The following is a 13,643-nucleotide window of genomic DNA, read 5'->3' as shown; positions in this document are numbered from 1 at the left end:
AGAATCCTCAGATGGTATCTGAGAGGAATCCTCTTCTTTCAAAGATGAAGTCCAAGGAAGTGACCTGCCCAATGTCTCTACCCAGAGCCTTTACTGGTTCTCTTTTAAGCCTATTTCCTTCCCTTCATTGATCCCTGAATTATGCTCTCTTCCTATCTCTACCCCCTCCATTGTCATTTTCATTGAAAAATCTCTTTAAGAAATTAATCCACATTAAAGTTCAAATGTCTTAACCCTCTTAGGGGTATATAACTTTTTAATCCCAGCCTATTAATTCAAAGAAAATCTATTTTCAATAGTTAGAGGGGATCTTTGTGGATGGAGGAAGCTTGTCTTCTCTTCTGACCTATGAATAACCTTCAGAGAAGCATTAGAAAATGATGCATTTATTACCCTGTTTCTTTAGCTTTGGAAATTTAGGGTCATAGAGCAATTACTAGCTATAGGAAGAAAAAGTTTGCTTATATGAATGTTTGTTTGTGGACCTATCATGTGTTATGCAGCTGTCTGTAGAGTTGAGCAAAGCTTTGAAGAGCTGAATGGGAATTCCTGTTCTTAAACACTCCTCCCGGAAGCAGGAGAGGGGGGAATGAGAGGTGCCTCGCCCTCTTTTGGAAGCATCTCAGATGGCAGGGAGTGGTTGGACTTGCTCAGTCTCTCTTTGCTGACTTTGCAATGGACCGGGCTGGCAAGCAGGGGTGGATATCCGGGATGGGGTTGCTGAGGCACCAGAAGCCTAACAGAGGTTCTACAGCTGTGGTACAAATGTCACGATCGCCCAAAGCAGGGCCTGCACAGCCTGACCCTGCAGCCCAGAGCTGTAGGTAGTGACAAGGACGCACGCGGCCCCTGAGCTGGGGCATTTCAGGACGATCCCCATTTTTAGGCATCCTCCCCCCGCGCCGCACACCGAGGGCAGCTGCTCGGCTCGGGCCGGGCAAAAGGCCCGAAGCCCTTTCTCCCCATTGCAGCCGCCCAAGGCGGGGGGAGGACATCCTTCTCACGCCCAGTCTCTTTGAGCTCCTGGTGGCTCGATGGGCACCTACCGTCCCCTAGGACTGGGCTGCGAGCGCCTCACTTGGGCCGAGGGTGGAGGGGAAAGAAGGAGAGAGGAAAAGAGCTTGCGCGGCTGGAGAGGAGAGTTAGCGAGAGCCCGGAGGGGACGGGACTGGGGCGGCGGAGCAGCGCCTGCGCGGTAACTCCCTCCTTCTCCGCTGCCCGCCCCTCCACTCCCCCACCCCTATCCTGCCTCGGAGGGCGGCGGTGGCAGCGACCGGGTCGAGTAGGCGCGGGTGCCTTGAAGACGTGGAGCCGCGTAGACTGAACGCTGTAGTCTGGAAGGACGAAGAGGAGGAGGAGGAGCCGCGGCGGCAGGAGGGCGGTGTGCGGCTGACTCATCCCTCTCGGCAGCCGAGGAGACAGACAGACAGACAGACACACATAAAAATACACACAAAACCCGCCCGCCCGCCCAGCTCCTGCTCAGCCCGCGCTCGCCCCGGCTCCAGCAAGGTCTGCTCGCCACTGTGCCTGCCCTCAGAGAAAGTTGTGCCCGGAGGAGGAGCCGTAGGGGGACTCGAAGGCGAAAGCGGCAGCTCGCCGGTCCCGGGGAGTGGATGGTGCCCGGCGTCCCTGCCGCCTGTCAGGAGGGCTTCGGGGCGGGGTCGGGCTGAGCCCGGGTCGGAGTCCCTCCCCCTCGGCTCCCTCCCTTGGCCTCCCTCCTGCGCCCCCTCCCATCCCCCAGCATGTCCCGGCTGCTGCTGCCCCTGCTGAGGAGCCGGACTGCGCACAGCCTGCGGCCCCTGCCCGGCTGCCGCCCGCGCGGCGCGGCTGGGGCCCCGGCGCTGCTCCTCCGGCCGCCTCCCGCCCTGGCCGCCGTGCCGCTCCCCTCCCGAGGGCTGGGAACCCACCCTAAGCGTGAGCCCATCGAATCGCTGAACACGGCGCAGGGAGCCCGCGACTTCATCTACAGCCTGCACTCCACAGAGAGGAGCTGTCTGCTCAAGGAGCTGCACCGCTTCGAGTCTATAGCCATAGCGCAAGGTAAGGGGCCCGAGCCGAGGATCGGGGCCGCGAGCCCCTCGCCCCCTGGGCACAGCTTTGCCACCTCGCCTTGGCCAGCTGCTCGTCTGCTGCTCCCTGTGCCCGCTTCGCGCGGCTCCCGGGGCCGCGGACGCCTAGCTGTCAGGTGCCCCCAGCCCCTCCCGGGAGAGTTAGATAAGTGAGAAACCTGCCAGGCTGCGAGGGGCGTGACCGACAGGATGCTTCCTTCACCAGCCTTGGAAGCCTCTGCCTTCCCTAGTCTTGGGAAGTCTGGCGTGGGATTTTTTTTTTTTTTTTTTTTTGGTGGTGGTGGTGGGCGCTTTTTCCTCTCATTTTCTCAAATTCTGAACTTCAACCCTTTCCCCTTATTAGTGTAGGGTGTGGCAAGCCAGCTTCTTCTTATAAGTGCTATGTACATTTATGTGATGACACTTAGGTCTATTCAAGAAACAATACATTGACCCAGAGTTAAAGATACTCTTACCAGTTTGTTGTCTTATAGTACAACTTGTATCCATTTAAGCGACTCAAAGAAATGTTTCCTTTGAATGGATAGAAAGTAGCTCGTTTGAGTTTGGTTTTGCACAAATTAAGCATCTATGTAAGAATCAGTTTCCGGAAAGGAGGAAAAGAAAGTCAGTAATTCGAAATTTGTTCTATTACAGATTAGTGTTAGTTATTAGTTCCTAGAAAAACCAGAGAATCCCAGGTAAATCAGTTAAGTTGAAATAAATGATTCCAACTACTGACTCAAGTCAATATTTCCTTAAAATGGTGACACTTTGTGGCATTTATTTCATAAGTTTGAGCTTAGGAAAAAATATAGAAAACTGAAATGATGGACAGCAGAGGTGAAGACCAAACAGAAGAATCAATTTTTTTTGAAAAAAAAAGTTATTTAAGCAAACGAGAAGGGAGTGTTAATACGGGAAAATTAAATACTGATATGAACTAAAATAAAAGGACTATTTTTCCTTCAGTAGAAATAGCACATTTTTATTTAAGTAATTCACACTTTAGGACACATTGATTTGGGATCTCCTGAAAGCATTATCAAAGGATGACCCTGGCTTATTAGCAAAATGTTGTCTATATTAACCAGGTGATACTAAACTGGTTTTACACGACTTATCTGTGCTACCTCTTCTGGAATTCACAGTTGTGGTTTTCTACCTGCTTTCTTAGTGCGGGAATTTATAATAGCTTGGTATCCCAGAAGCTGTTTACATTCACCTGCATTGCACTATGGGTAACACCCTAAACTTACATTATTAAACATTTAGAGCAACATAATGCTATGTAAGAACATGTAATTGCATGCATGTGTGTAACTGGAATTTGCGTATTATTATAAAAAGATACACAGACTGAACGTTTTCAGTGACCAGCATATCAAATATTTTCTACAAATCCTAATAGTTTTGGTCATATTGTAAAATGCTATTTTTTTGTATTTCCTCCATAAACTCACATAAAGTTGGGGTTCTTATCTGACATATAAGTTACTACTCTAAAACATTTATTCTATGTATGTATCTAAAACTATATTTACATTTGAAAATTAAACCTGTTTTAAGCCTGATGTAAGGGGCTCTGGATATGATTACATAGCAACTCAAGAAAAAACGCTCTCTGTGAAACTGAAAAATTATTTCTGTATTAAGAGTTTATAGGGAAACTTACCTAATTTGAATGTAAGGACAGAAACTTATATTCATCCCCATTGGTGTTTTGCTTCTAGTAATGCTCATTAAATGTGTGTTTGAATATAACTGAAAAGTATACACGATGTTGTTCATTTTTAATAGAGTTCTTTTGTATAAAGGGCTTAAAACTTGGGGAGTATAGTGTTAAGTTAATATCTATTTTGTATAACAAAAATGAATACTATTCTGTGAATTTTTATTAAAATTAGTGATAAATACTGGACATGTATAGAAATATTGGTAAGGATACAGGAAATAATGCATGTTAGACAATGAAATACAATAAACTTTCATGAAGAATTCTAGCAGCTAAATAGTGCTTATTAATCATAAAACTTTGTGGGTATTCATAATAATCACTAAACTATTGCATTATCTTTAAGTGCCATATGGATCATTAAAAATTCAGTTATTGTATTAAATACTATTTATGTTAGATATTTTATTGTACTCTAATCCAAATTTCTAATTTGGCATAGCACATTTAACTAGGATATTGTTTATCATATTCCCTAATTCTTTTTGCTGCAAGAGAGTTTATATTCAACATATGTATAGCTCATCTTGAATTACCTAATGCACACTGAAAAAACGTTTTGATCCTAGTTGTATATGTTTAAATCATCCCTGAATATGTCTTAAGTATTGTAAGCTTGCATGCTAATGAAAGAGGTTCATGTTTAGGATGGGCCCTTCATGAGATTAGAAATTCTCTGTGTCCTTGAAAAGACTTATATAGTTAAATGATGTACAATGTAATTGACGAGAAAGCATTACAGAAAATAGAAATTGTTACTGGTCAAGTTTTACTCTATGGTATTCTGGCAAAACTTGAGTGTTTCTACTTAACCATTTCATCTATCCTATTGAGATAAAGCTTAAGAATCTGTTTTTTTGGAAATAAAGCAAATTTTTTTTTGTATTTTGTATATATTTATGTAGTCCAAATTTGTGTATACATTGTGCATTAAATAGTTTAAACATTTTAGAATATAATTTAATTACTCAAACTTTATATAGCACTAGTTAATATATATTTTTTGAATCTTATGAAGGCTGTGATTACTAGGCAGATTACTTAATATAATTTGGATATTATCCTGTTTAGTTTTAGTACATAATTTTCTAAATGGGTATCATATTTAGTAGAAAAGCAAGAAATTGTATCTTAAGTGATAATTTGTAGTAAAGAGATAATCTCTGAGATTGAACATTTCTCCAAAAATTGTCATTTAATTCAGCTTAATATATGAAGATTGAAGGCAGTGAAAAATTGTCAGAGAAAATAAATAACTAGAATTCTTTGATGAGATGAAAATATTGGGCAGTTTTTTATCTTTCATTTTCCAAGAGGACTATGACATCAGGGAGTTGATACCATGACATGCAAGTGGATTAGATTTAAATGAGTGAGGACTGTGTAAAGTCATCAGCCTTACTTTCTCCTTTACAGCCATCTGGGTCCAGGGGGACAAGATAATAGATCAAGATATAGATGACTGGAAATGGCCCTAGATGCAGTGAGAGATCTTGGCCTTTTTAAGGACAGTAATGTCTGTTGCACAATCATATGCCTTGTGATCATATGTGACACTAAATTAAAGACTTCTGGATAGGTTCCCAATTGGGATCTGTGCTCTAGAACCAATATAGTGAGGTAAGAGAACTTTTGGGGCTCTAGGGTGATCCAAAATATATCAGCATGATTTGAAAATAATTTTCATTTTCCTTTTGTTACTTCCCTTGTTGTCCTGATATAGATCCAGGAGGTAATATTATTCCAAAAGTCAGTTTTGGCTTGATTTTTTAAAATTAGTTTTCCTGGCAGCAATACAGTTTTCCCCCCTAGATTACTCTTTAAAAATTTTAAAATAGTATTTTATTTTTATAAATACATGTGAAGATAGTTTTCAACATTCATTTTTTTAAACCTTTGATAATTTTTCTTCTTCCTTTCCTTCCCTTCTCCTCCCCAAGACAGTAAGCAACCTGATAGAAACTAAATATGTGCAGTTTTTTTTTTTTTTTTTTTTTTTTTTTTTTTTTTGCTAGGGCAATTGGGGTTAAGTGATTCAGGATCACCCAGTTACGAAGTGTTAAATGACTGAGGCCAGATTTGAACTCAGTTCTCCTGACAACAGGGCTGGTGCTCTGTCCACTGTATCAACTAGCTGCCCCATGTGCAGTCTTTTAAAACATATTTCCAGGTTTGTCATATTGTGCAAGAAAAATCAGACTAAACGGGAGAAAAAACCCCCAAGAAAAAGATTAAACAAACGAAAAGGTGAAAATACTATGCTTCGATCCACCTTTGGTCCCCATGGTTCTCTCTCTTGATGTGATTGGCATTTTCCATCTCAAATCTATTAGAAAGTAGTATAGTTTGAGGAGAAAATTATACCACCACAGCCTCAGAAGACATCTAGCTCAATCTTTGCTTGAACATAAGGCTTCTTCACAGCATCCTTCACCTTAGTGATTTTTTTTCTTTAATTTTTCTTGAAGATCTCTAGTAGAGTATGAATGTATTCAGTAGTTTTGATACTACAAGATATGCATCTAAATATTTTTCCAATAATGTTAGATGTGCAATCAAAACATCAAACTGCCAAAAACAGCCAGCAACTTAGCTGAAGAAAAAGAAATAGCTTATTTTGGGCTGAAATGGGTTAATTTAGTGATTAAACTAGTAAGACTTAGATTAGGAAAATGTCAGTGATTAAGGAAGCAGAATACATTCATATGGCTGATTAGAACTCTTCAAATGCTTCTGTAAATTTTTATCAAGATTTCACTTTCATGATATGGCAATTCACTTTTCCATTTTTATCCTTTATATCACTTGTTTGTAAATAGTTTGCATGTTTTCTCCCTATTAGCCTGTGAGCTCCTTGAGAGCAGGCTTTTTTACCTTTCTTTGTATCTTTGGTGTTTAATATAGTTCCTGGCACATTGTAGATGCTTATAAATATTTATTGATTGACTGTTCATTTACAATCTTTTGCAGTGGCTGAAAAAATCCTGGTATGTTACAGATTCAATCTATAATCATTCATAAATGGTTTTATTTATGAGTTTGTCAAGCCAGTAAAAATGCCTTTGTAGTTTTTTATTTCTTTCATAAAGGGCTTCTCTGTAGGTTCATGAGTATGTTTGACATTGGTTTTCTAATTTTCCCTTTAAACTTATATTTAAGTATTTTATTATTTAAGTAGAGGTTAAACATACCATGTTTGAATTATGACAGTTTCTTAGTTGATAGAGTACGAATACTGGGGAGAGACCTGGATATTAGGATTATTCAAACATTTCTATTGGTCATTTTTCAAGTGCTTTTATATTCATTATGATCTTTTATCCTCACAAAACTCATAAAATAAGTCTCCGAGACCCAAAAGTTAAATGGATTGACCAAATAATGTCTTGCGCCTTGCTCATAGGTGACACGGTAGGACTAGAACTTCAGTCAACTTTCTCCCCAGTCCAGATGCTCTTTTTATATTATACTATAATGCCTTTTATTTTCTGTTATTGTCCATGGACCTATATACTCCACCCCCAAAATATCTGCTTCCTTGGAAACTTCCATTGGCTTCTTGTACTTCTATCATTTAAGGTCTAAAGTTATCATCCATTCTTTTTTGTAATCTTCCCAGATCCCAAGTGACCAGGTAATAGGAATGTTTCTAAAGCTAACTTCTATAAGCTCCTACCACTACTGAAAGAAGCTACATTTCCTTGATACTAGACACATAGGTTACACAACTAAAGGCTGAATATGTTAATGGGGAAAAAAATGAGTCAGTCCTTTTATGGTTCAGGCACTGTGCTAGGTGTTGAAGATAAAAGTACAAAGAATGGAACAAAGCCCACCTGCAAGAAGCTTGCATTCTAACAGAGAGAGACAAGTGTGTATATAAATATGCACAGAACAAATATAATGTTGATATAAGTTGAATATTGGGAGTCAGGGCACAAGTTTTTGCAGGTGGGTGGGAGGATCTGGAAAAGTTTCACATCTTTCATAAAATGGTTCTTAAGCAGCTTCTTAAAGAAAGACATGGAGGTATGAATCTATTCATTCTAAACTTTTGATAAAGGCCTGTGATACTTTTTTTGAGGAGGGGAAGTTCGAGGGGGAATTTAGGCATCACAATGGCATTTTCAGCTATTATCTCTGCTGAAAGGTAAGTGTCTTAGAATAAATAGTACATGCTTCCATTTATTGACTCAGCTGTAGTCTTAGTTTGTTCTTACTATTCTCCTATTTAGGTTGGCTTTTTGTGTACTATTTACTAATATAAGAATAATGGACCTTATAAACCAGAAAGTACTTGATCTCACTTCATCTTTCGTGAAAAATAACTGTTCTGCAGAAAGGGGTAATTCACCCTCCACAGATATGAGGAACCATTTTTCTGCCAAGGACCATTTGAATATTTATAACATGATTACCCATACAAAATTATTAACTTGTAGAACTTAAGCAGTGGGTGGTGGTTGTACCTACCTTTCAACTCATCATTGCCTGTGCTTGCCTTCTCAGATGATTTTGAGGGACTTTTGTGGATGAGGCCCAGATATTTCCAACCCCTTTTCTAGGAGGGAAGAGTAAAGGGAAGACTAGGGGAAAATGTACTTCTGTCTACTGGCAGCTTTTTCCTCAGATCAGTGGTGATTTTGGGTCAATGGAATGATGGGGGAATCTTATTATTTTATCTCATTTAACAGGGGCTTTATCCTTTGTTTGATTTTATTCTTAACTACTTTTTTGGGTCAGTTTTCCTTGTCAACCTCAACTCATCCTGGGCTTTAGTGTTTGGCACTATTCTTGAAGTACCATGCTGTGTTTTTGTGTTCATATTCCATTGCCTGTCTCCTTTTATTATTTTTCTTGTCTCTAGATGAAAGGACCTAGAGAAAAAATGACAGATTTTAGGTTGATATAAAGATATAAAAAAAAAATTTCCTAACAGTCAATTTTCAAAGTGAAATGCTTTTTTAAGAGGTAATGATTTTTTTCTTGATGGAAGCCTTTAAGAGGAGGTTGAGATGACTATTCAAGAATATAGTAAAGGGGTTCCTGTTCAGGTACAGGTTGATCTAGATAACTCAGATTCTTTCCATCTTTGGTTGTCTGAAATATCTAGTATTTTGTTGTAATTTGCAAAGCAGCCATTTTATATTACCAACCAACTTATCTACAATCTTAAAAAAAAAAAAAACCCAAACACAACAAAACAAAAACTCTTTATTGTTTGATTTGAATGACTGCTACACAAAACTTCACTTTTTAAAAATTAGTTTTTAAAAAATCAGCATTTAGTTTGCTGAGTTTTTGGTCACTTTGCACAAGTCAAAGTGCAATTTTGTCAAGAGTCTTGAGGTCATAAATTTAATTTTTTTCTTTGAATAGAACTGTCTCCTATGAATATTTCTTCTTTCCTTTCCCCACATTATGAATATTTGGTTTGTATTATTCTTTGATGTTAAAACTTCTTAGTTTAAGTGTATTCATTTAGTTAGATAGGGTTATAAAGTATTCGCAGTCAACAGGTAACTTCATAGAATCTTAAGGTTTCAGAGGGACCTTTTGAAATTACTGAACTATAACTTTGCCTGACTTTACATCATTCCTGATTAATGGGTACCCAGCTTTTTCTTGAAAGTAAAATGTAAGTGGATTTCACTACTTTTTAACATAAGCCACTATTTTTGAAACTTGGATACTTTATAGTATTATCGGATGGCTGTTGTTTCTATATAAATTTTGAATCTTTTTTAACTTAGTGAATTTTCTTTGAGTGTGTTAATTGTGGCTGAGAAATTAGCATCTAAAACCAACTTGGCAATGAACCTTGAATTTATTTGAAATGATTCTTGGCCTGCAGACATAACTAGTTATGTACTCAAAAGCTTTTCTGCCTTAATTGACATGTGTGTATTGGCTTGACTGGCAAACTGAATAATGCTCAGGAAGGGGGAAAAAGGCAGAGAAAGAGAATTGTAAGATGAGGTATTTATTGAAGAAGACACAGAATAAGACCAGAATCAGTAGGAGAAAGAGAATTGTAAGACGAAGTATTTATTGAAGAAGACACAGGATAAGACCAGAATCAGTAGCTCTGAAGTACATTCCTGCTAGCTTTTAGTAGATAACCCCATTATTTACATAGTTGGCCTGGGAACTAAACTTTCTGTGCTATGGGGTAAGCTAGTTTCACAAATAAAATGTATTCATGGTGATATATGAGACACTGTCTAAACATTGAACAGATCAATTCTCCCTTTTTGTCTACCCTTCTTACAGGCTCACTGGAGAAAGAAATATCCATAAGAATAGCATCAACTAGATCAGCTCACTTGTGATAGTTGCTGGTCAATCTCCAAGGGGCCTTTAATCTCATTAGCAGCCCATGATGTCTCCACATTAAGTCTGGTATTGGCATTTTCAGATAGGGACAGACTGTCTCAGTGAGTCCAATGAGGAAAGGTGGGTATCTTCCCTTTTTTGTTCTGCACACCTGTGTGATTACTTATACCAAATTATTTTGTTACTAATTAACAGAGCTTAGGTTCTTTCTAAGAAAGATAAACATTGTGTATCATGTTGTTTATCATCCCAAGGAAAAATTAACTGGTCTTGGTTACCAATAAATTTGTTCCCAGGTTGGCTGTGAGTTTTCTCTGAGCAGAATATTTTTGGGGTGGAGAATGAGGGTTAGGCATTGTGTGCAGAGTCCTTATCTCTAAGACGGTATGTGGTACAAAAGATAGTAGAAACTAGTTCTTCAGAAGTAGAGACTTAAATGTAAAAGCAAGGCATGAATATGTGACTGTTACAGGGTAATGGAATCTCTAACATTTGCTGCAATCAGAAAACTTGTGCTTTATTAGCATAAGAATTTTAAGAACTCGGCCTCTTTTCTCAATAGATGATGCATCTAAGGAGTACTTTTAGTGAAATTTTAACCTCAAACATATACATGTGTAAGGAGTTCTTGTTTATTTTAAAGTGCTTTGTTTAGAAATCTTAATACATGTGAACATAGCCTCATTCATCTGTGGTTAGAAATTATTTCCCAACTGGAGAAACATGCTGTATCAATCCTATAACATTTAATTTTGAAATTATTTGATAACTGAATGATGATAATAATTATAATTAGCATTTATATAGTTCTTTAAGGTTTGTAAATGCTCTAAAACATGTATTACCTTATTTGGTTCTTACAAAACATTATGAGGTAGGTACTGATATTATCCCCATTTTACAGATGTGGAAACTGAGGCTGAGAGGGAAGGTGATATATTCAGTGTCACATAGCTAGTAATTATCTGAGGCAACTTTTGTACTTGAGTCTCCTTGAATTCAAGTCCAGCATTATCTAGTATATCACCTACTTGCCCATGACCCTTTGAAACAGATGAACATAGTTGTACTGTTTTTCCAACTCACTTTTAAGCCTTATGAAGGTTTTTGGAGCTGTGGAATATTTTATTATTTAATCCTTATGCTGTAAATGTGAGAAGTCATTGTACTGTGCTGACTTCTCCACCAACATTTTTAAACAGAAAATTTCCTGCTTGTTAAGATGGCTTGGGGTCTTTTGCCATTTCATGGCATACTGGTAGATGATTTGCTCCTGAAGAATAGTAGATTTTCACTACCTAGGAAAAACTTTTGGAAATGTTTCCTTAGAGAACTTGCATCAAATGGATGCCAAGATCATTTAACTGTGCTATGGGAAGAAGGGATTATTTTGTGTAGAAATTGATAAAATTTAGGAGGAAATTACAGGGTAGTTTTTATTTACTCTTTAATCCCAAAAGCTAGATTTAATGTCTACAAAATTTGAATTCTGGTTTACTGTGGTCTTATTATATGCCAAACTCAAAGTAGATTTAATTTTACATTTATATATATACATACAATATGCAATTTAAAGCAGGGTTTTTGTTTTGAGATGTTTTTAGATACATTTTGCAGCTATATTATCAGAACCCACGGACCTTTTAATTTCATCTAGAATCAACATACTGGATAGTGACACATTGGCTATAACAGAAGGAGTGCTAGACTAGAAGTTGAGAACTGAGTTGTAGTATCTACTGTGGCATTAACCAACTACCTTGGATAAGTAATTTTACATCTCTGGGCCTTAATTACCAGGTTTAGATTAGATGATTTCTAATGTTCCTTTCAGGTCTTCTTTACTGGCTTATCTTCTTCCTTGCACCTCTGAAAGTGGATGTTCCTTAAACCTCTGTCTTTAGCCTTCATCTCTTTCTCTGTTCTTTTTCTTTAGTAGTCCTTTGACTTTAGTTATCACTTCTTCTTGGAGACATACACATGCCAAGGTCCATTTAATCACCTAAGTTTCTATTTCTAGCCAGTCCCTTAACTGTGGCTTTTGCCTATACTGTTGGAGGCAGGAAAGTCAAAGAGAAGATAGAACCATTATTTGGGAAAGTAAGAATGATAATAATAGATGACAAAAAGAAAGAATAATTATTTCTGCTCTGGTTTAGTTTTTCTGCCCAAGGAAGGCAATCTTTGGATTGGGAAAGTGAATGATAATTGGGAAGCTGAAACCAAAGATAAATATGGAGATAGTAAGAGAGTTAATGAATTAATGTTAATGAATTAAAGGATCCTAGACCTCAATATTGAAAGAACTGGTAACTGTGATCAGTGAGCTACTATTAGTGATTTATGAAAACTCATGGAAAATGGTAGAAATCCTGCAGGATAGTGCTTTAGACCTATGAACGAGATAAGGTGAGATCTTTCAAGACAGTTGTGAAAATCGAGTAAGGCTTCATCTATTTCAAAGTTTGAGTAGGCCTGAAGGACTTTAAGCATTAAGTCAAGGGCATACTTAAAGTGTCTCCTCCCTGCCATCCTCCTAAGGACATACTTAAAGTCTCCTCCCTGTTATCCCCCTAAGGGCATACTTAAGCCCCCTTCTTGTTATCCTCCCTATTTCAGCCAAATATGGGCAACTATGTGCTTATTGGTCAAGTTCAATTTCTTGGGTAGTTCCTGCGTTTAGAATGTAAGATCCTCAGCCAATAAGGATGGGGGTCAATGGTGGGAGGGGAATTTGCGTTAGGGATTAAAAGCGCTGACCTTGTCCCCTACAGTGCTTCCTCCCTTCTATTGTCTGCTCAATCGCCGCGATGCCTGATTCCCGCAAGAACTTATAATAAACTTTGCTTTGCTTCTAGAGATCTATCCAGTTTTTTTTTTTAATTAATGGTTTCTGACCCATACACCTAGAAGATGATTAATACATTTTTAAAGAAATGGCCAGACATGGCATTTCGAGGGAAAAGATTGAAGTTTTCATATTGTAGGTTGTTAAGTTTATCTTGCTTGAATTCCTAGAAACATTTTTGAATGTATTAGTGAAGGGCTCATTTCTGGGAAAGACAGCATGTTTTGTTTTTTGTTTTCATTTTGGCTATTATAAACAATTATAAATAAATGCTAATATAAACGCAAATTTGGTTTATATATTGTTCAACTTAGAACTCCAATGTGGCTCTCAGTATTCTTTGGTTATCTTTTGTCTTTTTCCTTTCCTCTCATTGATCATTTCCAAATCAGTTAGCAAGTCCTGTTGATTCCATCTCATGAGATCTGTTTATCTCTTTCCCTCCTTTATACTCACTGCTAACACTGTAATATAGAATCTCATTACCTCTTCCTTGGACTGTTGTAATAACCTCCTTAAAGGTTTTCCCAATTCTTAATTCCTTTACCCCATATTCCCCCCACTTAAGATAGTCCATTTTTCTACCATTGTAAGATTAATTTTCCTTATTCATAGAACTGTAGATCTATCTGGTCATGTCATTTCACTGCTCACAAGTTTTTAACAATGCCAT

The 13,643-nt window shown here is 38.1% G+C and overlaps 1 protein-coding gene across 1 annotated transcript in view; it reads left to right on the top strand.

The window, feature by feature from the left end:
• The first annotated feature begins 293 nt into the window (after positions 1 to 293).
• Positions 294 to 13,643, top strand: part of TMEM65 (transmembrane protein 65) — a 50,691-nt gene continuing 37,341 nt past the window's right edge. Inside the window, exon 1 of the mRNA XM_051971066.1 lies at positions 294 to 2,043. Within this exon, the coding sequence (XP_051827026.1) occupies positions 1,746 to 2,043 (298 nt within the window). The 5' untranslated portion in view covers positions 294 to 1,745. The remainder of the gene's footprint in view (positions 2,044 to 13,643) is intronic.

The sequence above is a fragment of the Antechinus flavipes genome, chromosome 1 (genome assembly GCF_016432865.1).
Source record: "Antechinus flavipes isolate AdamAnt ecotype Samford, QLD, Australia chromosome 1, AdamAnt_v2, whole genome shotgun sequence".
NCBI classification, from domain to species: domain Eukaryota; kingdom Metazoa; phylum Chordata; class Mammalia; order Dasyuromorphia; family Dasyuridae; genus Antechinus; species Antechinus flavipes.
This window is presented reverse-complemented; position numbering and strand designations above follow the sequence as displayed.